General features: G+C 44.1%; 1 protein-coding gene across 3 annotated transcripts in view; it reads right to left on the reverse strand.

Annotated features, from left to right (window-relative positions):
* Naip5 (NLR family, apoptosis inhibitory protein 5) overlaps nucleotides 1-24,378 on the reverse strand; it is a 51,548-nt gene that overhangs the window by 13,144 nt on the left and 14,026 nt on the right. For 2 of the 3 annotated variants that reach the window (XM_087617895.1, NM_001447268.1), the window contains 11 exon segments: nucleotides 22,438-22,519; nucleotides 21,570-21,621; nucleotides 18,664-18,783; nucleotides 17,647-17,746; nucleotides 13,763-13,844; nucleotides 11,225-11,282; nucleotides 8,668-10,776; nucleotides 6,693-6,860; nucleotides 4,569-4,721; nucleotides 4,174-4,260; nucleotides 1,931-2,095 (listed from right to left, as the gene is read on the reverse strand). In XM_087617895.1, coding sequence (XP_087474021.1) covers nucleotides 1,931-2,095; nucleotides 4,174-4,260; nucleotides 4,569-4,721; nucleotides 6,693-6,860; nucleotides 8,668-10,776; nucleotides 11,225-11,282; nucleotides 13,763-13,844; nucleotides 17,647-17,746; nucleotides 18,664-18,783; nucleotides 21,570-21,621; nucleotides 22,438-22,519 — 3,176 coding nt within the window. 3 annotated transcript variants of the gene reach the window in all.

The raw sequence follows: 24,378 nt of genomic DNA on the forward strand, positions 1-24,378 counted from the left end.
CAGACCACTTCCAGCCTAGATTAGATTTTTAAAACCTAGCAATCTACATGTACAAGGGATGTGCCTTAAATGGTGGGGCATAGGAAGGCTAAAAGTAAAAGGCAGGAAGAGGACGTGAACATGATACTGGGCACCTATATTAATACACAGAAGTGAGCATGGGCAGGAAGTGCCACCACAGGTAAAGCACACTCATCTCCTGGAAATGAATACTGCTGACTGCATCTCCATTGCCATGGCTGGAAATTTAAACACACCCTCTGGGATTATAGTGTAAGGAATGGACCTGTCGCCAGGTAGTGACATGCCATTAGCTACTCCTTTAAGGGCTAATCATGTGGGGGACCTGGCTGGGAGAGCATCCTTAGGAAGATGAGTTCAGCTAAGGTAATTTCGTTTTCTTCACAGAATTCCCAACCTCTAGTGCATTGTCCATGAGCCAGCCTTCCGTGGGTTAGATGACCCTACATGGCATTCTGAGGCCCATCTCAGAAATGCATGACCATTTCTTTTTTCCCCCTCTTCTGTCTTTTTATTTGAGATGTTGGTCAATCTGAAAGATAATCCTCAACTCCTCACTAAGGCTTTGGGTTGTCTCACCCATGAGATTCACCAAGTGCCTGAACTGCAAGGGATTGACAATATCTCCTACAGACAGAATGGGAAGCAACCCCTGGTGAGGCTGAAAGCTGGCACAACCCTATGAAGAGGTTTGATCCTTTTTCTTGGTTTATGACCCAAGTCTCCTGTAACCCGGTCTGGATTTGAACCTGCTATCTAGCCAAGGAATTTTTGAACCTCTCAAGAGTTCAATTATAGGCATGTAGCACATCAACCCCCACCCCAAAACGGTTTTCATCAATCTATGTGATATAACTCAAAATTCTACCCTTAGTGATACCTAGACGCATCCATCCTATGAGAATGGTCTCAGAAGCCCTTCATAGGAACTGACTACTAGAAACAGTTCAAGTGCCCATTGAATGGACACACAGGGCAGAAAAGGTCAGTAACTGAGTATGCCCAGCAGTAAGGTCAATGCTCTATGGCCACATGTGCTACTGTGCACACAAGGCACAATCACAATGCTCTATAGTCACATGTGCTACTGTGCACACAAGGCACAATCACAATCTATGGTAAAAAAAAAAAATAGCCCAAGCAGGCCGATCGTGTAGGATTCCCTCATGTGAAATGACAAACGCAGCTGCAGGTGTCTGGAGAAAGGATGCAGCTTGGGTTCGGGGCGCCCTAACCTGCTTGACTGCTACACTGACTTGGATAACAAAGCAGGAACACGAGCAGGAAGTGGACATAGCTTTACATTTCACCACACTACACCTGTCGTATCAGTATTCAGTTGTGTAAGAGTGGATCTGGCCAGGGGTCTGAAACACCAAGTGTAAAGACACAGATGTTACTGGGCTGTGGTGCAGTGGCAGAACACTGCTGTAGTGTATGTGTGAGGCCCGGGAAACAAACGCAGAGACTGGATGCTTCTACACCTCTCTCTGTCTCTCTCTCTGTCTCTGTCTCTGTCTCTCTGTCTCTGTCTCTATGTATCTCTCTGTCTCTGTCTCTCTCTGTCTCTGTCTCTATGTATCTCTCTGTCTCTGTCTCTCTATATCTCTCTCTGTCTCTCTGTCTCTGTCTCTCTCTGTCTCTGTCTCTCTGTCTCTGTCTCTCTCTGTCTCTCTCTGTCTCTGTCTCTCTCTGTCTCTGTCTGTCTGTCTGTCTGTCTGTCTCTCTCTCTCTCTCTCTCTCTCACACACACACACCCTAATTTGACAAATATAAAAGACACTGACCCTCCCCATCAGACCAGGATGAATCTGCACGTGCAGAAGAGCTGAGAGGAAGCAGGTGAAGGCAGCTCCACGGATGCCACAGCTTCCACACAAGGGAACCCTGTTCTCAGAGGGAAACTCACCAACTTCAGTCACACTGTCATCGTCCAAGACGTGGTGAAAGGCGAGAACTCGGAGACAGGGAAGCTGCAGACACTGCTGGACAATCAGTTTGGCCACTTGGTGGATCCCGTCCCCCTTGGGAAGGTGCAGTTCCTCCAGCTTCCTGAGAGAACCCAGAGCCTGGGCTGTGGGAGACACAAGGAAGCCATCCTTGGGAGTTGCTCCATCATGAGAGCCAATGACTTACAGACTCGGTAGTGTAGGAGGCAACACCTAGCCAAGGCCCCCCTCATTCCTGTCCTCTCCAAGGGCAGGAGGAGTCAGCACACAACAGCTCCCTGCTGCCCTCTACCACTGTTTCCTCCATCCTCCCCCAACCTGTCTCTTGATCCAAATCCAGGCTGCCTCTCCCTGTCTACTCTGTCGTCTGAATTGGCATCCCCACTGGAGGTCACTCTCCTAGCTGCACAGTGCCTTCAGACCCCTCCTTCCATCCCACCTCCAGCCGTCACTTCTAGGACATCTGCCCTCCTCAGTAAATCATGGTCTGCTACTCTGACAGCTTCTCGCCATGTACCCTAAGCATGACATTCTGCAGATCACGTGATCAACAGTCTCTACTTCTGTTCCTTTGTAGAAACTATTTAGAGGACTCTGTAGTGTGAGCCAATGTTCTGGACCTGCCTTTCACTTTCCTCTTTCCAGTTTCTTTACAGACTCTTGTTTTGTTAGAAATGATAGTATTTATTTAGAACTCAAGTCCACGGATTTGGGGAGTTGGCTCAGTGATACAGTGCTTGCCCAGAGTGCTGGATAGCATGGCAACACACACACACACACACACACACACACACACACACACACACACGAGTTGCTGTCTGTATAGGAAACTCAGGTTTTCCTTAGGAACAACACGGTCTGCAAAACATTATGAAGATACAGCTCTGAAGATGCATCTGCAGTCTCCCCTGTCCCTTTATTTAACCTGCTAAGAGTAATTACCATGTAAACTCATTACTTTCTCAAAAATGTATTAAATCCAAAGTATTTGAAATTTGGGGCAGGGTAGCACTGACTGCTCTTCCAGAGAACCTGGTTTCAAATTCCAGCAGCTACATGGCCGGTCACAACTGTCTGAAACTCAAGTTCCCAACACAGACAAACATGCACACAAAACATAAGTGCACATGAAATAAAAATAAATAAAGCATTTAAAAATTAGTGAAAAATCTCTGTGTACTTATAATGGTAATAATTCTGAGTTGGTGTTTGTAAACTCTCTCTGTGTGTGTGTGTGTGTGTGTGTGTGTGTGTGTGTGTGTGTGTGTGAGTGTCTGTGAAGCTCAGAGAACAATAACTATGAATCAATTTTTCTTTCTACTATGCTTGTCCTGGGAATAAAATTCAAGGCTTCCAGCTCGGTATCAAGGTTGTGGAATGCTCTAAGCCAATTTTTCCAGACATGAACTTTTTTGAATTATGTTGATGCTGAATGTGTACAGACATTGCCACGGTGTCATAGTCCTTGAATGGCGCTGTTTACGTAGGCAATCTAGAGATGGCTTAAAGAATACAGAGGATGTAGGGTCATATGCAAACACCGTACCATTTTATATCATGTACTTAAGCATCTTCTAATGTTGGTACCAGCAGAGGAGTCCCAGAACCAATTGCCATGGATGTTGTACTGGTGGTTTGATCTCAACTTGACACAAGCCAGAATCATTTTGGAAGAGGGATCCTCAACTGAGAAAATGCTTCCACCAGACTGTATTGTGGACCAGCCTGTGGTGCACTTTCTTGATTGATGAGCGAGGACAGCACCGGGACAGGTGGTCTTGGTGCTATAGGGAAGCAGGCTGAGGCATCCATAATGAAAGAGCCGATGAGTTGCAGCCTCTGCTTCAGGTCCTGACTTCAGGTTCCTGCCCTGATTTCTCAAGGCGATGGAGTGTGCCTGACAGCCGTAACCTGAAATAAACCCTTCCCTCTCCAAGCTGCTTTTGGTCCTGGTGCTTTTTCACAACAATAGAAAACCTAGCCGGTAGTCCAGGGACAAACATTCAAACCTGCTTTATTGTTGGGTGACAGGAAAAGAAAGAAGAGGAGAAGAAGTAGAAGGAGGAGGAGGAGGAAGAGGAGGAAGAGGAAGAGGAAGAGGAAGAGGAAGAGGAGGAGGAGGAGGAGGAGGAGGAGGGGGAGGAGGAGGAGGAGGAGGAGACAAAGAAGAAAGTAAGAAACGCTGTTTCATAAATAAACTTACCAAACATTTCTGATGTTTCCTTATCTGGGAATTGTTGGCCTTTAAGATTCAATATCTTCAGAAAAACAAAATTTGGCAACAAGGTGACTGGTAAAAGGAAATAAAATTAAGTTAGGTCAGACACATTTCCTATGACACAGAGGAGAACCATTGAAATCAAGAGTTTTTCAAAAGGTGATATCACATTCAGACTGAATCACTAACTAAGGAGAGGACGCAACTATGCAAATGAAATGTTTAAACTGTAGTTTACTAACTGTAGCTCATTCATTGTTGTGAGAGCCTCGCTGAGGATCCGATGTCCTCACAGTTCCCATGACATCAGTGGCATTTATTCTCGAGTACTTAATGACTCTGCACAGGAGCACCTGAAGTCAAGACTGTACAGTTCTTACCAAATGGCATGGCTTCAAAGCATCGTCCAGAAAACTCAATCTCTCTGAGTTTCTCACAGGAAGCAAGCGCAGCCATGAGAGACTCACAGTTTGAAAGGAAATCACATTTCAGGTGGATATCATGCAGATTTGGAGAGTTCTGAATCAATTTAACTGGAAAAGAGGAAGGATATTTAGGAATTAGAGAAGGCTGCAAATTTTTATCAGATGGGTTCTCAACCCATCAGCTGCAGTCACACCGATTAAACAGGCAGTAACACAGTGGCACAGCTTCTAGATGTCAGACTACAACCACTGGGCTTGTGCTCAACTTCCACAGCTGACTAGTGAGCAGACAACCTGGGGCAAGTTCCTGACCTTCTCTGTTCTCAAATCAAAATCAAATCAAATCAAATCAAAGCTGTTCTCATCAGCTTTCTGTTCTCAAGTTTCAAAATAAGGGCTTACCACAGGGTAAGTACAACCTCAGTTTCAGACGTGGTAAACTTTCCCTCGAGTATTTCAGAAGAGTCCAAGAGATTCCCCCAAACAATACAGGCTTTGGCTGTTGTTCTTGGTTTGCTCCCAGAACTTGGCAGAAAGATGCTGCTGTTAAAGACACCTCACTTCTCCACAGCCCTTGGACAGGTCAGAGCAGAGCAGACCTGAAAACCTCCTCCCTGATGATTAGTATTCTCCCTTGCCTCTGTCTGCCCCTCCTCTCTCTCCCTCTCTCTGTGCCTCCCTTCCCCCCAGCCTCATGAAGAAGTAGTCATGAGTTGGAGGAAGGATGAGCAAAAATGGTGTAAACGTAGCACCGATGCTTGAAATTCTAAAAAAAAAATAATAATTCTTTTAAAATAAGGGCTTGGTAAAGCCTCCTTCAGCTTTTCACCCTGTCTCTGTGTTTGTATACTACATTTATGAATGAAAATACCATACAAAGTACCATGAAAGGAAGAATAATTCCATAGCATAAAATTGTAAAGTTTATTTTTTATTTAAAATTTTCATTCCATGTAATTGTGTATGTGTGTGTGTGTGTGTGTGTGTGTGTGTGTGTGTGTGTGTGCATGCTTGCTAATGCACTCCCAAAACTATTTTGATTTTTGGTTTTTGTTCTGTGAGACAGTGCCTCACGCTGCAGCTCAGACTGATCTAGAATTCACCAGTTTTGAATTTGAGCCACCCTTCCACTTCGGTTCTCACGTGCTAGGGTTTCAGGTGTGGAGCACCATGCCATCTTCAATGGCCTTTGGCTTGTCACTTCTAGGTTCACTTAGTCTTCAGTGCTCCCCAAATCAAGTGGCTTAGCATATTTTAAAGCATTTTTCTAAATGACATATTTCAGAAACATGGTTGCATGTTCCTCCACCATACATGAGGGAAAAAATGGGGAAATGTTCAGAGTGCTACCAGTAAGATTTCCTTCTCCCTTGGCAAGCAGATGTGTAAGTGGTGATGTAAGAACAACTTAAAATTGAAATAAAAGAACTCTACACATAATTTTGGGGGAAAAGATGAAGAAGAGGAGGAGGAAGAGGGGGAGGATGAGGTGGAGAGGAAAACCGTACCGTTTGAGGTAAGTTGAGATGTTCAGCAATGAAGGCCAGGAATATAGCAGAAAGCAATTGCACAATACCGGGTCAGGGCAGAGGAAAAGTTGCTTCAGAAGGAGAGGAAGAAAGCCCAACTGTCAAGAAAATGGTGCTTGGAAAAGAGGTAGAAAGAACAGAAGGAAAGTTTATGTTTCCCTGAGCATGCAGAAACGTTTCAGGTTTATCACAACTGGATGCACAGCCGTGGCTACATAAGCAATGGCCTCTCAGAGCTGAAGAGACTGGAGGAACTCACTTAGCATCTCTCTTTATGACCTACTGCCCCCAGATGCACAGTGACCACCACACAGTACCCTCCCTCGCACAGTGAAGAGCGAATTGTTTGTGAAGTGTTCAGAACAGTACTTAGCTTATACTAAAAACTCAAGATTTACAATAAGTCTCCAAGGAAAGGTGCTTCTCCCACAGTTCATGATGTCAGGCCCAGGGAAGTTTGAACAAACAATGACTGAATGGTTCTAACAATTACTAGCCAAGTAGCGTTTCCATCTCACACGTGAACTGGAGATCCAAGCACTGTCCTTACCTAGTTTGGAGAGGTCAGACTCTGTGAAGGTGTGGATGGATAACTTCTCCATGTGATGGAGGTTTGGGAACTCTCCCGGAAGGACTGAGAGCACGTCCTGTGTGCCATCTAGTCTCACAGACAGTTCTTTCAGGCCCAGGAACTTGTCCAAGTTATGGAAGAGCTGATCTGGAAAGCAGTGCATAGTTCCCATCACTCAAGAGCTCCAAGTGCAAGTTCTCAAGGTGCTGTGATCGTCGGCCATATTCATGCTCTCAAGATGGAGCTTCTCTGACATCCTAACATCTGTGTAGAAGCACATCCATGAAGACACTGCCAGCTGCAGCATCTGCTGATCATGGAAGGACTCTAGGGGAAGCCCTGTGCTGGTCTCTGGGCTCACAATAATAACTGGCACCTCCCTAACCAACAGTGCGGAACACCTGACTTTGTACATGCAAAAGCACATGCAGCTGGATTCCTGCTTCCAACTCATAACAGATAAATATTGGATTAAAGACACATGTATGAGCTAAAGCCATAGGACGATTACGAGAAAATGAGTAATATTCAGGACCTTGGACTTTATGGTGATGCATCTTTAGATACGTTTTAAAAAACAGTAGCAAAAAAATTAGATATTGGGCAATATTTGGCTAGTATCTTGACTGCCTTGAAAATTATTTAAAACCCAAATGACTGGGCACACCTGTGAGGGTTTTTTCCCTAATTAAAACTTTGAATTGGGAAGATCAACATCTACTATGGGCCTTTGAGGTGGGAAGATCCACCTTTACTCTGGACCATACATTCTCTGGCAAGCTGTATAAAGGACACGAGAGAAGGAAACTCTCTTTCTCTCTCTCGCCCTGCTTGCTCTCCCTCTCACTAGCAAATCTATTCCCACACTGGCACTAGAGCATGCTTCTTCCAGCCTCATAGATTGAATACCCACTGGATTCATAGACTGTCTGTTGTTTGACAGCTATTCTTGGACTAGTGGGACCACAGCCTGTAAACCATTCTAAGAAATTCCCTTTCTTTTTATATATAGCTTCATTCTGTAAATTCTCTACAAGTTCCTCTATCACAGACCCTGACTATTAAAGACCTTATCAAAATTAACAATTGTTCATGCATCAAAACACACACAAAGAGATGAAATGGCAATCTACGGAATGGGAGGAAGTGTTTTTGAAACAACGTGACTGATAAAGGTTGATATAGATTTATTTTTGTCAGTCTGCAATGGAATCCAGAGTCTTACACATGGTAGCCAAATACTCTGCCTATAACATACAGGTTTAAAGCCACCATACACAAAGACCTCCTAGAATAGAACACCAATGATTTGGTTTTATTCTGTTTGAGACAGTTTTGCTCCATAACCTTGCCTAGCACAGACTCATTATATACCCCAAGCTGGTCTCAAAGTCAGAACAGCACTCTTCCCTAAGTCCCTGGACTCCTGAGAGTGCAGAGATGAACTCCCATAGCTTGACATAAAGTTTAATGACAAGAATTCAAGAGCACTTCGTACACAGACACATGAAGACTCTCAGTCAGGAGGAGAATGGAAATCTGAACTACAGGAGAGAAGACTGACTTACTAGACCATGTCCCAGACAAGTGAAGCATAAGCAAAATGGTAGAGATGTGCAAAAACTGGACACTTGCACATTGCAAGTGGGAAAGTAAATGAGAGAGCACCCTGAGTGCAGATGGTTCCCCAGCATCATCTACATGTAGTCTACCATTTACCACCAGCAAGCAATCCAAACACCCTTATAAGGGTCTTGAAAGATTAAATACTGGTGGTGATGTTTTCCTAGTGTTGTTTGAGTTATTAGAAACCCATTCTATGATCCAGGGCCTTTCACTGGTCCAAAAGAATGAAAGTGTTTCGATCTCTCCCATCTCAAGGTTTCCTTCATCTAAGTTGAGAATGAGAAAACAGTGTCAAGCAGAATGGTTATGGGAGTATACTCAGGGATACCTGGAATCTGGTTTGTCTCTGAGACCTCAAGAGACTGCAGGGCAGGCAGGGTGAGAAGCAGCTCCTGTTCTGCTCTGCTGAGCTCCAGCCTGGACATGGAGCACTTGGTGACAGAGGTCTTATTCAGCTCCAGAGCTGGGCGGATGCTTTCAAGAAAGCCACTGCTGTTGAATAACTGGAACTCAATGCTCTGTGAGGCTGAGAAGACTTCCATTAGGACATGGAGCAGAGCCTGGTCTGCCGGACCCATGTTGTTCACTCCAACTTCCAGCCTAGGGATCTTGTAAGGCTTGGGGGACAGTTTCCAGTACCCTTCACTGATGTCTGGTAGGACCCTGGGCCAGATATTTTGATAGTGCTTTATGATCTTCTCATCTTCAGCAAAATTTCTCTTCCATTCACTTATGTGCTCGAAGGCAGATGTGTACTCCTTATCTATAGCTGGTGGCTGTAAGTTTTCAAAATATGTCTTGAATGAATAATCCACATGAGATGAGATTTCATTTCCATTTATAGAAACCTTTAAACTCCCCAACAGTAACAGGCTTTCTGGGTGGTCCCAAAAGTACTGTGAATTCAGTACTCTCAAATCCAGTGTCCTCCCTCGAAGGAACTGCAAAATAACTGGAGAGCATGCAGCAACTGTGCTGCTTTGATAAGCAAAGTTTAGGGCAATGTTCAGTAAACGTTCTGAAAGGAGTGAAGAGAAAGATTCAGGAGAATTTAGCCACAACCCTCTAAGAAAATGCAACCACAGAAAAGTTTCTGGGTGGAGCTTCATGTAATCCTCATTTTCAGACATGTTCTCCAGGGACTCTTTCTCATCCACCAACTGAAGCAAATGAGATACAACTTTTGGCCCTGCCTTTGAGGAACAGTGGTCGGAGACATACTTCAAAAATATGCCATAGGAGTTTATAGCCTTCAGAGGTGAGTTAATTTGTCTCAAATAATACAGTCCCAGATCTTGGTCTTCTTGACTATCTGACCCCAGGAGTTCTGAGAGCCTCATGGCAGCCAGAAACTCTTGGAACAGAGGACTTAAAAACCGGTAGACTGGTCTCAGCCTCTGGGCGGTGAATTTGCTCATCAAGCAGGTGCTGAGCTCTTCGTCTTCATCAACTCCTGCCTCTATGAGGTCATCACTACTGAACTCAAAGCTCGATGAGAAAAGCCCTGTCAAGGCCAGATGCCCACAGGAGGACACGGTGGCCTGGAGAGGCCCGGCTGTAGCTTTGTGCTTTAAGAACAGGTATTGCATGTAGGACTTGAAAATGGTCACATCCTGAAAGGGCTGGTCAGATGGATTTTGAAACAAGTCAGTGCATACTGCTGCCACAAAGAGGGGGGTTTTGTGAATTCCCTGTAAATCTGTATTATTTGCAAAGTAAATTATAAACTCTTCCACACGAATTATGTCATGTGAGAAGATCTTCTTTAATATATAGACAGTATTATAAAAGGGAAACTCTTTGATCTGTAGAACTGTCTCTAGATATGGGCGGATGTCCCTGACCCTGTTGGTATGGACGGCCATCAGTAAGCAGGTCCGTGACAAGTAGTTTTTGGTAATCAGTGTGTCTAGGGCTTGGGGGAGGGAGTCCATCCCACTGTAGTCATCCAACAGGAACAGGACCTGGTGTTGTAAGTGCTGGATGCCGCTGCTCAGGCTCACTTCACTGATGCATCCTCCTGCCTCTAGGAGCTGGGCACAGATGATGTCGGCCAGTCCCTGGTCTGCTCTGATGGAACGAAGGGAGAGGTAGAAGACCAGCTGGAACCTGTTCAACAGGGGACAGCATCCTGATGCCCAGAGGAAAGCTATCCTCTTCAGGAAGGTGGTCTTCCCACTGCCAGCTTCCCCCTCCACACACATGACAGAGCTAAGATTGGCGAAGACCTCGGGGATCGTCAGGGCCACTTGCACTGGCCGGCTGACGTGCTTTGAAATGAGGGACACCTCACAGCCGAGCAAGTGGTCAGTGCCGAGGCTGGAATACGCCTCGGGCAGGTTCATGTGGCGGAAACTGGCTTTGGTGTAGGTGCCTCTCAGCTGCTCACTCAGACTCCTGGCCTCTTGACACCACTGGGCTTCACTCTGACCCAAGCCTGTGGAGGGAAGAGAGGTACAGGTAGGTATACTTCAAATCTGTCTTATGGCTTTGCTTGTCAGCTAAGGGGACCCTCCTCCACTTCACATGACACCTCCCAGACCTTTTCACAGTATCAGAATGATGTCCAAGCCTCCTCCTTGACCTGGGGAATTGGGCAGTATTCTTAAGAACACTCTGTCACCCTAGTCTCACTTCTAAGCTCTCAGAAGGCCTGCTTGCTGTGTGGTGCCTTTAATGCTGGCTGGTCTGGGTGTGACACAGGGACTCTGTTATTCATCCTGCATTCACTCTCAGCAAGTCCCAGGAATGATCACTCCCTATCCACAGTTCCCTTCATCTGAGCTCTCTCCTCTCTAGAGGTTCCCTGGACAACCACAAATACATTTTCCTTTCAAATCCTGTGTACAAATACCCATAATCCCATGCTACTTTCCAGTTCTTACCTGCCACAGAAGAATGCACTGCTACTGGATCCTCATGGTTGCTTTCACTTGTGGTTTCCTTTGAAAGATAAACCCTTTAGTACATCAAAACTTGGTTTTAAATCAAGACTGGGTATTATGTTATCACTGAGAACCAACATCTCCTAAAAACAGCCTGCACTCAATGCCGATTGAAGGGAGAGTGCTCCACACCTTAAAGAGTAAATCTCATACATCTGCAAGAGTGTATTCCTAGACGGTACATGCATGGTGTCTGTATCCTCTCTATAGGAAGCACTATGTGGGTATAGAACAAGAATAATCCTAAAGGACCATTAAGCACTGTCTCCACCCTTAGACATTAGTTAAATCTCCTAACATGCTTAAGTCAGACATGCAAATGGATGCAGAAGCATTATTACACAAACTTTTTGAAAGAAAGTAGCACGTAGTGTAGGCTGGCCTGGAATTCCTTATGTAGCCAAGGATAATACTTCATCCTCCTTTCTCCATTTCCCAACTGGAATGAACCACCACATGTGCCTGGCTTCAGTGTCTTCTCTTTTTCTTTTATGGGACTCCAAACATCTAAGCATACATAGTTTTATTCAGCACGGAAGGTCTTGTGTCTATTCGGGGAATGTCTAGTGGTGGAGCATCATCCCGTACACTTACAATGTCAAGTCCACATTTGAAAGAAAGCTGGTATCTAAAATCTATAAACAACTCAGGAAACTAAACGTCAACAAACCACATCAATCAATTTAAAAAGGGAGTACAGAGAAATCTCTAAAGGCCTAGAAGCACTTAAGAAAACGTTCAACATCCTTAACTATCAGGGAAATGCAAATCAAAACAACTCGGAGATTCCACCTCCTGAAATCAAACAACAGCTCATGCTGGTGAGGATATGGAAAAGAGGGGACATTTCTCCTTACTGGTATAAATGTAAACTTGTACAGTCACCTGGAAAATCAATTTGGCAGTTTCTCAGAAAATTAGAAATAGATCTACCTCAAGACACAGCTATCCACTCCCAGGCATATAACCAAAGGATTCCCCACCCTATCATAAGAACAGCTGATCAATCATGTTCAAAGCAGCTTTATTCATAATAACCAGAAACTGCAAATAACCTACATGTCCCCAGTGAAAGAATAGATAAAGAAAATGCGGTATGTTTACACAATGGAATACTGCTCAGCTATTAAAAACAAAGATGTGAAGAAACTTGCAGGCAAATGGGTGGAACTAGGAAAAAACCATCCTGAGTGAAGTAACCTAGACCCAGATGGACAACCGTGCTATGTACTGTTATAAGCGGATATTACCCATAAAGAAAAGGGTAGCTATTCTACAGTCCACAGATCCACAGAAGCTAAATATCAAGGAGGACTCAAGTGGGGTCATGTGAATAACACCGAGGAGGGAAAACAGAATGAACACTGTAGGCCAATGGGGATGGGGAAGGATCAGGTCAGGGAAAGACTGAGGAAGACAGCACTCTAGAGACAATGGAATTAAAGAGGGGGGCATCTCTGGGACAAGATAGAAACCTAGGGAAACAGAAACTCCCAAGACTCTATGAGAATGACCTAGCAAAGACTGCTAGTAGTAGGAGATATGGATCCTGAACTGTTCTTCTCTGGGAACCAGGCAAGATTTCCAATGGAGAGATGGGACACATAACCATCCACAAAACATCTGACCTAAAATTTGCGCTGCCTACACGATGTGCAAGGGTAAAAATGAAGCAGAAATTGAGGGAGTGGCTAAACAATAACTGGTCCAACTTGAGAGCCATGCCCATATTTTCCCCTGTTCTCTGGAATGAGATCCAGCACACCTATCCTTATGACAATATGAGGTGACTGTGTCACCAGTGAATTGGTAGATTGTATTACGAGAAACCTGCAGTGCTTAGAATGTCATCCGAGTTCCTGACTTTGCTTCCCGGTTGCTTTCCTTAAAGATGTACACATGCAGACCAGGGATGTGGCTCAGTCATAGAGCCCTTTCCTAGCATGCACAAGACCTTGGGTTTGAGCTCCTTGACTGCAGTAAAGAACAGAAACAAATAGGAATGGCGGCACACACTCATAATCCCAGCAATTGGAAGGTTGAAGCAGGAGGATAACAAATTCCCAGAGAGTCTGGAATTTGAGCGTAGCAAGTTCAAAGTCAGCCTGAAGCTACACAGTGAGAACCTGTCCTAATCGAAATGAAGCTTGCCTTGCCCATCTCAAAAGAAGTAAGAAGTCAAGCCCACTGCCCTCCAGAGATTGCAGATGGGGTCCAGGTAGCCTGGATCTTGATCAGGAATGAGGCTGAAGGAATTTCACCAACAGAATTCGTACAGGAGAAGGGGTGGAGTGTATGTTTCATGGAGCTCTCATTCACTGTGAAGCCCCTGTCTGCACACAACACTTGAGAGTGCTTCTTAGATACTTGTAGAATTTCCTTAAGCATGATACATTTACAGATGGCAAGTGCTGTTCACAACAGTGTCTGACCACATGGTTATGTGCTGCTGAGTTAGAAGTGAGGAGTGTTCATTACCATGGCTTCTGGACATGCACAGTGGCTCTGAAGGGCTGGAATCACTTCTGCAGAGGACTTCAGGGTTTGAAGAAATACACAGCTATGCAGAGGAGAGAAAAGTCATAAAGTGGTTCTGTGCAGTTATGTGTTTTCATTAGCTCTTTAGAAAACATGAAGATTCAGGCTAAGAATGAAGTAGAAAGCTGACATTTGCAGTGATTCTGTCAGTGTTGTGCTGTGTGAACATTCAGTCTGTGGCTTTCAATAACGTAACAATGTGGTTTGTAAACTATTGGTAAGGATACTTGGGGAATGTGTTGGGGTGAGAACAGAGTTACTGTCTGCCCATGATCCAGCTAAGATGAGCTGAAAGGATAAAAATAGCAACCAACACTTGGGAGCAGAGACAAGGAGATCACTAGGGTGAAGTGGAAACTTCTGGTTTGTTCGGAAAGTCAGTTAATGTCAAATGATGCTTTGCTGGGCACACCGGTGAAAGGCTGTCTTGCTAAAGCCAACATGTGAAAGAATGTTTACCTGGAGCAGGCAGAGGTGAAGGGATGTTTGGATATTGCAAACATGTGAAGTAACATGTGATGGAGGAGTATAAATATGGCCCCACAAACGGGTGAGGGACATTGAGCTTTGGTTTGGTTTGCTCTGTCTCTCAATTCTTTGCTAGCCATAGGCATGTATTGGTTCACCTTACATAGTGATGTTGAATTCCATTAGTGATGATGTCAGAGAGAAACTTGCCAAAGAACTGCTCCTGCAGCAACTTGTCACTTCCATAGCCTCGCCTCATAGGCCCTTTATTGTTATTGTCTTTTAGACCAGATGTGTAAACACATTAGTGACTCACAACAACATGCTGGTTTGAAATTAAAACAAAACTCCATTAATAGATTGTAGACCAAGTTTTAAATACAACTAGATTGCCTCCCAATTTATAATCCCAGGGATTAAGAAAAAGGCCTCTGCATTATCACCACTTTCCTACATACTACTTCCAAATAAAGAGAAAAAGGGGTGGGGGAAACGTGGAAAAATGGCTCAGCAGACGAACACTTAGTGCTCCTGAAGAGGAATGAGGCTTGGTTCTCAACATCCTTATCAAACAGCTCACAACCTCCTGCAACTCCAGTGCTAGGGGATCTAATGCCCTCCTTCTGACCTCTGTGGACACAAGGCATGCAAATAGTGCACACATTTACATGCAGAACAAACACTCATGCACATAAAATCAAATACTTGAAAAAGTAAGTAAAAGGAAATAAACAAAGTGACCATGGTTGTCAATCATTTTCTACCTTCAAGATTAGAAGGAAATATTCCATTTATTTAGTTATATATGTATGTGCTATGTGGCCCTGGGCTAGTCTGAAACATGTGATTTAGAAGAAAAGGAACCAAGGGAATCTAGAGGCAGATAAGAGAGGGTAATGGGAGGATGGTGGTGAACATGATTATAATAGGTTGTGATATATGCACATATGTCATATTATATACATACATTGTGATGGTTTGTATATGTTTGGCTCAGAGAGTGACACTATTAGGAGTGTGCCCTTGTTGGAAAAGGCTTTAAGATCCCTGTCCCAGCTGCCTGGAAGCCAGCCTTCTCCTAGCTGCCTTCAGAACAAGAGGTAAAACTCTCAGCTCCTCCTGCACCATGCCTGCCTGAACACTGCCATGTTCCCACCTTGATGTTAACGGACTGAACTTCTGAACCTAGAAGCCAGTCCTAAATGGCCTTTATAATAGTTGTCTTGGTCATGGTGTCTGTTCACAGCAGTAAAACCCTAACACACACACACACACACACACACACACACACACACACACACACACACGTAAAAGTCATGTACAAGCGCTTACCTAGGAAGCGCAAGGCCCTGGGTTCGAAAAAAAGAACCAAAAAAAAAAAAAAGTCATGTACATATATGAAAATGTCATTACTATATGAAATAAATATACATTAATCAGATATTTTTAAAAGAATAGTTTTCATCATTTGGAATATTATTACTATTCTACCTCAAGACCAGATAATTATTTAAAACTTTAATTTTAAGTTTCAGTAATTGGACTTCATCCACTTCCAGCAAGTTTCTCTCTGACATCACCACTAATGGAATTCAACAATGCTACATAAGGTGAACCAATACATGCCTATGGCTAGCAAAGAATTGAGAGACAGAGCAAACTAAACCAAAGCTCAATGTCCCTCACCCGTTTGTGGGGCCATATTTATACTCCTTTATCACACGTTATTTGCATGTTTGCAATATCCAAACATCCCTTCACCTCTGCCTGCTCCAGGTAAACATTCTTTCACATGTTGGCTTTAGCAAGACAGCCTTTCACCGGTGTGCCCAGCAAAGCATCATTTTAGGTAAGCGTTGGACGCACACAGAACACAACTGTAGAGCTCAACAGAGACTGTAAACACCAAGTTGCAGACTTTCATGCCTTCTAAGGGAAACCATGGCAAAAGACTCTTGTTCCTCAATTACAAGTGCTGGGCTTTAAAATACATTCATTTGGGGATGGTTCATATTAAAGCATTTAATATAAAAGAAAACTGGATTTCTTCCTTCATGTTTCAGAAGGCTAGGATTCCATGTGTAGACTGCTGAGGCCAGAAATACCCACTTTTCAAACCACATGCAGTGATATTATCTTTGAAGATTCTAATTACTAAGTAAAAACAACAAATTTCATTCTGCAGCTGAACACTTGTGTGTGGAAGAGAAATGAAAATAACCTTGAAGATGGGCAGAAAAGGGGGAGAGTAACTCAATTGTAAGGGATTGCCTAGAGTGCTCAAATCAATGCTTTTGTTCCCAGCACTGGAAAAGGAAAATCATTTGGGATATCTCAGACAGCAGAAATAGAAAACACTAAAGGATTCCAGAAGGCGGAGAAGAGGAAGACTAGTTTGTAATAAAACAGAATCAGAAAGGCATGGAATTTCCAGATATGGTAGTAGCCCTCTGCAATGCCAGCACTTGGGTGGCTGAGGCAGGATGGTCATGGGTTCAAGTCCTACCTGGGCAGGATAGCATTTCTGTGATAGTCTGGGACATAGAGAGACCCTGTCTTTAAAAGACTGTATATTGACCCAACCCAAACTAAGATGTAACTATGAAGAGAAAAAAGCTGGACAGGGAAGGTGTCATGGGAGACAAGGGATGAAGACATAATGTTGTGTCCTTCCTGAAGAAAAGGTCATCCAGAGACTGCCCCACCTGGGGATCCATCCCATATGCAGCCATCAAACCCAGTCACTATTGCTGAAATATTTGCTGACAGGAGCCTGATATATGTGTCTCCTGAGAGGTTCTGCCAGAGCCCTACTGATACAGATGGATGGTTGCAGCTAACCATTGAACTGAACAAAAGGACCCCAATGGAGGAGTTAGAGAAAAGACTGAAGGAGCTGAAGGGTTTGCATCCTCATAGAAAGAACAACAATATCCACCAACAAGACCCCACCAGAGCTCCCAGGGACTAAACCACCAACCAGTGAGTACACATGGAGGGACCCATGACTCCAGCCACAGAGGATGTCATGTCCAGCATCAATAGGAGAAAAAGCCCTTGGTCCCGTGAAGACTTGTTTTCCCATTGTAGGGTGATGTCAGGGTGTTAAGGTTGGAGTGGGTGGGTGGAAGTGGGAGCGTCCTCATAGAAGCAGCGGGAGGGGGTATGGGAGAGGGGGAAAGTGAATAATATTTGAAATGTAAATACATAAAATATTCAAGAAAATTAAATTTAAAAAAATTTATCCTTCACCGCAGAAGCAGTAGAGTGGGCAGAAACCACACACAGGTAAGACATGGACAGTGAGGAAATAACAGTAGAAGCACTACACAGTCAGGAGAAGTCATTTTGCTCACTTGGGAAAAAACTTGGTGTGATCTTCTATTGGGTCATCACCTTCCTTCCAATTCTCCATGCATCCTCCACAGGAGAAACACTGGACGATGTCCTTTTTGCCTAGAAAAGGAATGGGGTCAGTTCTACAGCACATACACCTGTTCACCAACTCACAAGACAACTCCAGATGTTCAGATTTACTGGGCATCACAGATACAGGCAACCAACAGGCAATTGCTTAATGAGTAAATCAGAAAGAATGTACTCATTGCCAGGGATGGAATAAATGAACAAATTTAGGAGACGCTCTGCAAGATGGATTATAAAGAATCACCTCTCCTCACATTATTGTCAGGTATATTTAACTTGAAATAAGAACACATCATCGGGGTTGGGGATTTAGCTCAGTGGTAGAGCGCTTGCCTATCAAGCACAAGGCCCTGGGTTCGGTCCTCAGCTCAAAAAAAAAGAAAAAAAACAGAACACATCATCTATGAGACAGACTTGAGGGAGACTGGCAAGAGGAGTCATTCGTTAAGACCATGTGGTAAAAAGATCATCTGTGCCAGTGGAATATGTCTGTTGGATGAAGTGGATGCAGAATCCCCAGGTTCAGAGGCTGAACACTAGGGAGCTTTGGGAAACTGAAGGTCTTATGGGCCCCAAAGAGATCTATGTCAAATGGTGAAGAAAACAGAAATATGTACGAGGATTTGAATGTTTGGTCCACACTAAATACTGATACTAAAGAGATGCTCAGCATGAGAGCAGTGGCTGCTCTTGCAAAGGAGTCCAGTTTGGTTCCAGCACCCCCATGATGGCTCAAAGACAATTGCAACCCCAGTCCCAGGATCCAGCACCCTGTCTGAACTCTGAGGACATCATGCAGGCATGAGGCATGTGTACTTACATGCAGGCAAGCTCATGTGAGTGCGCGCACGCACTCACACAAACACACACACACACACACACACACACACACACACACACACACACACACACACACACACACACATAAAGAAGGAAACCTGACTCACCTGTGTAGAAAAGACCTGCTTTGACCAGAGCTTCAACAGCCACAGATGATTCATGGGGCCAGTCCTTAAACGTGTCCATTCTTAGTCCTTCATTAGCAAAGACACTGTCATTGCTGTAAGCTTGGGAAAAAGGATGCAGGTGAGCTTAAAGTTTAAGTTAGTTTTGTGTGTGTGTGTGCGTGTGTGTGTGTGTGTGTGTGTGTGTGTGTGTGTGTGTGTACACGCATGCGCATAAGTATTTTTTCGCACAGTCTAGAAACCTATGTTTTCTTTGAGGTTTGACCTCTATTAAGCCACATGGCCACAGGGAATAGGTTCTACAGTTTTCCTTAGTGCTCACAGGGTGTTCTCTGTTTGGAGCAGGCTGGCACTTCAGACTTTCTTTGGCTTCCTTCTTTACCTGATCTCTTCACCTATCTCAGAAATCTGTCTTAGGACTTAAAGTTCTGTGTGTTCATGTGTATGAAGGCATATGTGCATGTACATGTGCCTGTGGAAGTCGGTGGACACGCTTCGCTCTTTTCCCTTTTTGGTAGGGAGGGTGTCTCACTTCCCAGGCTAGGTTGTCAAACCCCAGGATCCATGTCTCTGCCTCCACAGACTGGGATCACAAATATACAACAATGACACCCACCTTTTGTCACGTGGATTCTGGAGACACGATACAAAGCATTGTGTTTGCAAGGAAAGCACTCTGCACTCATTGCCCCATTGCTGACCCTTAGAGTTCCTAATATGCTCAACGCACTCAGTCAGTCTCTGCCCAGGATTCCTGCCTTGACTTGATTCTTTAATAATGACAAGCACATGCTGGGTAACACTGTAGAGTCTGCCAGTATTGCTATGGTAACATTCATGAGTATCCTGAATAAACAATCCTATGTCTACAATATCACTCTTCTTGTAGACACTTACGTCTGTGGCCAAAGAAACAGCTTTGCCTTCCACAGACCTGGAGAACAAGCACTAGATGCTTCTCCTTTTTCCCTTTGTGTTTCTTATTTTAGCAAGGTACTGGAAAATGGTGGTCCCAGCCAGAAGGATGCAATCTGTGTGTAAGAGTGTATGTATGTGTGTATGCACACACATGCATGTGCTCAAGTATGTATATATGTGTGAGTGTTTTGTCTATACATATGTATGTGTACCATATGTGTGCCTAGGGCCCCAGATGGCGAGAGAGGAGGTCAGATCCACTAGAGATGGAGTTGCGGATTATTGTAAGCTGCTACTATGTAGACATGTTGAAAGGAACTTAAGTCCTCTGCATGAACAACTGATGCTCTTAACATGAGAGACGTCCCTTCAACCCCAAGTTTATTGGGGGTGGGGGCCATGATGATTTGCTAGGTAATAAGCTATCCTCAACCTGTGATATTTCTGCCTCAGCTTCCTCAGTGCTGGGATTACAGGCATGGACACTGGAACTGGCACTAACCTCATGCAGCCTATACTGGCCTCTAACCCAATATCATAGTCCAATCTGGCCATAAGCGCCTCCTTCCAAGAGCAGCAATTACAGGGATGAACAATCCTACCCAGTCAACCACAGACTACTTACTGTAATATGATCACTTTCTTCCTGTCCACTCTCCCTTGTCCCCAGGTCCCTGACTCTGCTCAGCCTGAAGTAGGAGCCTGTCCTACTTGCTATGTAGTTGCTCTACTGACCTAAATTCCTAACACTAAGGTTTTGTTTTCCATGGGTGCTGGGATGGGACCAGAGGACCAGGCCTATTCTAAGCAAACAAGTAATGTCCTCAGATCTGTCACCTCATTTGGTTGTGAACATCCCCCAATTTCTTAACAATGCACTAAGCCATTTGAGGATGCTTTGGGGGTTGGGGATGTAGGTCAATGGGTAGTTTGCTCTCCTAATAGCCTTGGTTCCATCCCCAGCACCTGAGAAGCTCCACTTCAACACTCAGCAGGAGGGCCACAAATTCAAGGCTCGTTTGAATTTGAGGCCAACCTGGGATAGGAGAGACCCTAAAAACTGCTTCCAAAACATTTTATCCAAAAGTTTAGTTGTTTTAAAGGGAGCATCCATTGCAGCAGCAACACTACATAGTTATGCTTACCTGCACTAAAAACTAAGTAAGCCACTTCAATGAAGGGCTCCATGATACAGAAGTTTGCCACTAAACCTAATAACATCTTAATTAATGCCATCATGGTAGAAGGAGAGAACCAACTCCTATAAGTTGTCCTCTGACTTCTGCACCTTCACACGTGGGACCCATGGACATACATAGACTTGAATAAGTAAATGAGTCTGTATTTTCTTAATTTACCTTTATAAATTGCATTATTTTGGTCTACTTGTTTGACTGTACCACATGTGTGCGGTGGCCACAGAAATCAGAGAAAGACACTGGATCCTCTGAAACTAAACTTATGCTGTTGTGAATTGCCAGAGGACGCTGGAAACCGAACCTGAGTCCTTTGCAAGAGTAGCAAGTGCATTAAACACTGAACCATCTGTCCTGCTCATAAAGTAACAACAAAAAGAAAACAAAGTCACTCCATAACAGGGAAATCATTTATCAAGATAAGTTTTAAAGAAAGTTGATGAGGGATGGAGAGATGGCTCAGTGGTTAAGAGCACTGACTACTTTTCCAGAGTACCTGAGTTCAGTTCCCAGCAACCGCATCATAAATACCACAGTTCGTAAATACCTGTTACTCCACCTCCAAGGGACCTGATGCCGTTGTCTGGCTCCCAAAAACACACATTTGTACATGTGGTGCACACACACACACACACACACACACACACACACACACAGAGAGAGAGAGAGAGAGAGAGACAGAGACAGAGACAGAGACAGAGACAGAGACAGAGACAGAGAAAAAACAAAAAGAAACAGAGAAACAAAGTGTTTGGAATGTGTCTAAGGTTTTACCTGATACCACAGGTAATTCTCTTCTCACCCAGGAATTCACAAAATGTTCTCCCTGAGGAAAGAAATTTGGTTACCAACTGATTAATGTATAAATTATGCATCCATCTGTGAGCTGCAAATGAAGAACTTCCCCCACTGAAGCAAAGTTTCATTAGAGCAGCCGAATGTGGGCAAAGCAGTCGTTTTTCATTCTGGTTTGATTTTTATTGATTTGGGGAATGTTTATGCAGTTCCAAACACCAGTGAAATGGAAACTTTCTCAGGACCACTCTTACCAGACAGCTCAACAACAGAACTGCAGTCACACACAGATGTATGTGACTCATGAGGAACTGAGACTTAGGAAAGGGCTCACCTCAGAAGGGCCTCTCCAGTTGAGCAACTCTCCCTCTGAGAGAACTCCCCCAGACTTTCAGCCCATGCTGTCTGAGTCAGTCAGCCAGTACAGTCTCCCTTGGCTTTAGTTTGGGTGGATTTTCCCACTGCCCAACACTCATTGGTTTGAGTCTAAATACCCAGCTGCAGGAGGCAGCTCTGAGTGCCCTGCCTCTGCCAGGTACCACAGAGGACTGAGTCTGTCACCCACGTGGAGGCAGCAGACGGATGCTAGGGAGTGGCCTCAGGCAGAGGAAAGGAAGGAGGCAGAAGCCACCCACAGCCAGCCTGGAAAGCCAAGTCTAAGCGGCTCCAGCTTAGCAAGGCAGCAGGATTTCTGTTTTCCTCTTTGCAGACAAGAGGCAGGAGAATGAGAAGAGAAAGGGAGAAAGGCACAGAATCCATCAGAAAACAAAACAGAAACCCTCTCCCTGACAGTTCGGATATTGCTTGGTAAAGAACACTATTGAAAAAGTTGGCTGATGTCAATTACCGCTACATGAAGAAATCCCGTGTAGCTTTGAATATACTGGTTAATTTCCTCTGTGGATTTCTTACTTTGAAGAAATTCACATCTGTAATTAAAAATATAATTAAAATATAGTCCTATAAACAGAAATGTTCTACACTGCAATGAACATTTGATAAAACTTATTGAACTGATGTACTTTATATATCAGTAAAACTGTCAAAAAAAAAAAAACTTTCCCCATAGACACAAAACCTGAGCAGGTCCCAACCCGATGGAGCCCTAGTGAGAGGGGGAAGTGGACACAGTGCCCCACCCTCACCCAGAGCTATTTGCAAGCTACCGGTAGAGGGGAGACCGGTCCCTCAGCAGCGTGTTCCCAGGTGTAAAGCGCACTCCAGTGCAGGCCCCATAGTTGGCCAACACAAAACAAACCCCACACTACTTTCGTAGGCATTGTTCTTTTTCTTTCTTCTTCTTTTCCTTTTTTTACTGTCCTTTTGATTGTTTAGATTTTTGGGTGTCTTCGTAGAGGAGGGTGTTGAAAGAGAAAGAGAAAGAACATGAAGTTTGCTGTGTAGGAAGTGGGGAAACGTGATCAACATTATTGTATTAAAAGTTAAAAACGCACCTAAGTCACGAGAACTGCAAGTGTTCTGATAGAATTATCTATTTATATTAATGATCACACACAGCTATTTACAATTGAATCTTCAGGTTACTTTTGTTGTATTTTACCCGTGTTGTCCAGCTAATCATAAACGCCTGGGCTAAAGCAATCTTCCTACGCCAGTCTCAGGAGCACTATAAGCCTACCATTGCCCTCCACTGTCGGTTTTCTTAACCCACAAGTGCAAAGCAAGCAGTCAGAGAGACTGATACAGGCTAGATGGACTGGGGAATATTCTGCCTTTCTGATTCAGCTGGTGTGGGCTAAGCCAAGTATCCACAATCAAGGACAGAAAATGGATCAATGGAAAAATCAGTTGTACCATAAGTCTCCTATGAAGCAAAAACATCATGAAAATCTTAAAGAAGCATATTAATCTATTGATTTTGATTTTTTATGAAGTTCAATATCATCTGGAAAGGCATTCCTTTTCCATAAGAATAAAGCTACTTTTTAAAAAGACTTATTTACTTTATGTATGTGAGCACACTGTAGCTATCCTCAGAAACACCAGAAGAGGGCATCAGATCCCATTACAGATGGTTGTGAGCCACCATGTGGTTGCTGGGAATTGAACTCAGAACCTCTGGAAGAGCAGTCAGTGCTCTTAACCGCTGAGCCATCGCTCCAGTCCATGAAGGTACTTTTAGCATTCCTCTAACTGACACTAATGTTTCTTTCTAATGGTGTGGTAAGGGACTGAGAACTGTTTTGTCAATGGAAAGGAAACCAGCCTTGCCCTTTCATATTCTCATGAGACGATGAACTCCATTACATGACTCAAATATCCTCAAGGGCTTCCATTCAGTGTCTGTGGCACCCAGTGATTGTGGCTACATTTTTCATATATTTCCATGCATTGTTCTATGCCTGACTGTCACCCCTGTAGGACATAGCACATCGGGTGAACTACAGTGAGTTGGGGTTATAAATCCTTTTTAGAAATATTATAATGAACTAATCTGCTTTAAAATCGTTACAATACTGTTTTTCCTTTTGAGATAGGATTCCACCTGGCACAGGCTCTCCTTAGGCTCTTTAAATAGCAAAAATACAAACTTCAATTTGCGACCCCCTTGCCTCCACCTGGACAGACCTGGGATTACAGGCACATGCCATCACTCCCATCTCAACAGTACTTTCTTAAATTGTGCTGTGCGTTTAGTTTAATGCTTGTGTTGTTATTGGTTCTCAAATTGCATGAGAATCCCACATGTGAGGCGCTGAGGGTCCCTGTCTCCAGCTGGGTGTGATTGGTGACTAAAGTTGCCAGTGGCCAATGGCTGGGCAGGGAG

This window comes from Rattus norvegicus, chromosome 2 (assembly GCF_021556685.1).
Source record: "Rattus norvegicus strain SHRSP/BbbUtx chromosome 2, alternate assembly SHRSP_T2T, whole genome shotgun sequence".
NCBI lineage: Eukaryota > Metazoa > Chordata > Mammalia > Rodentia > Muridae > Rattus > Rattus norvegicus.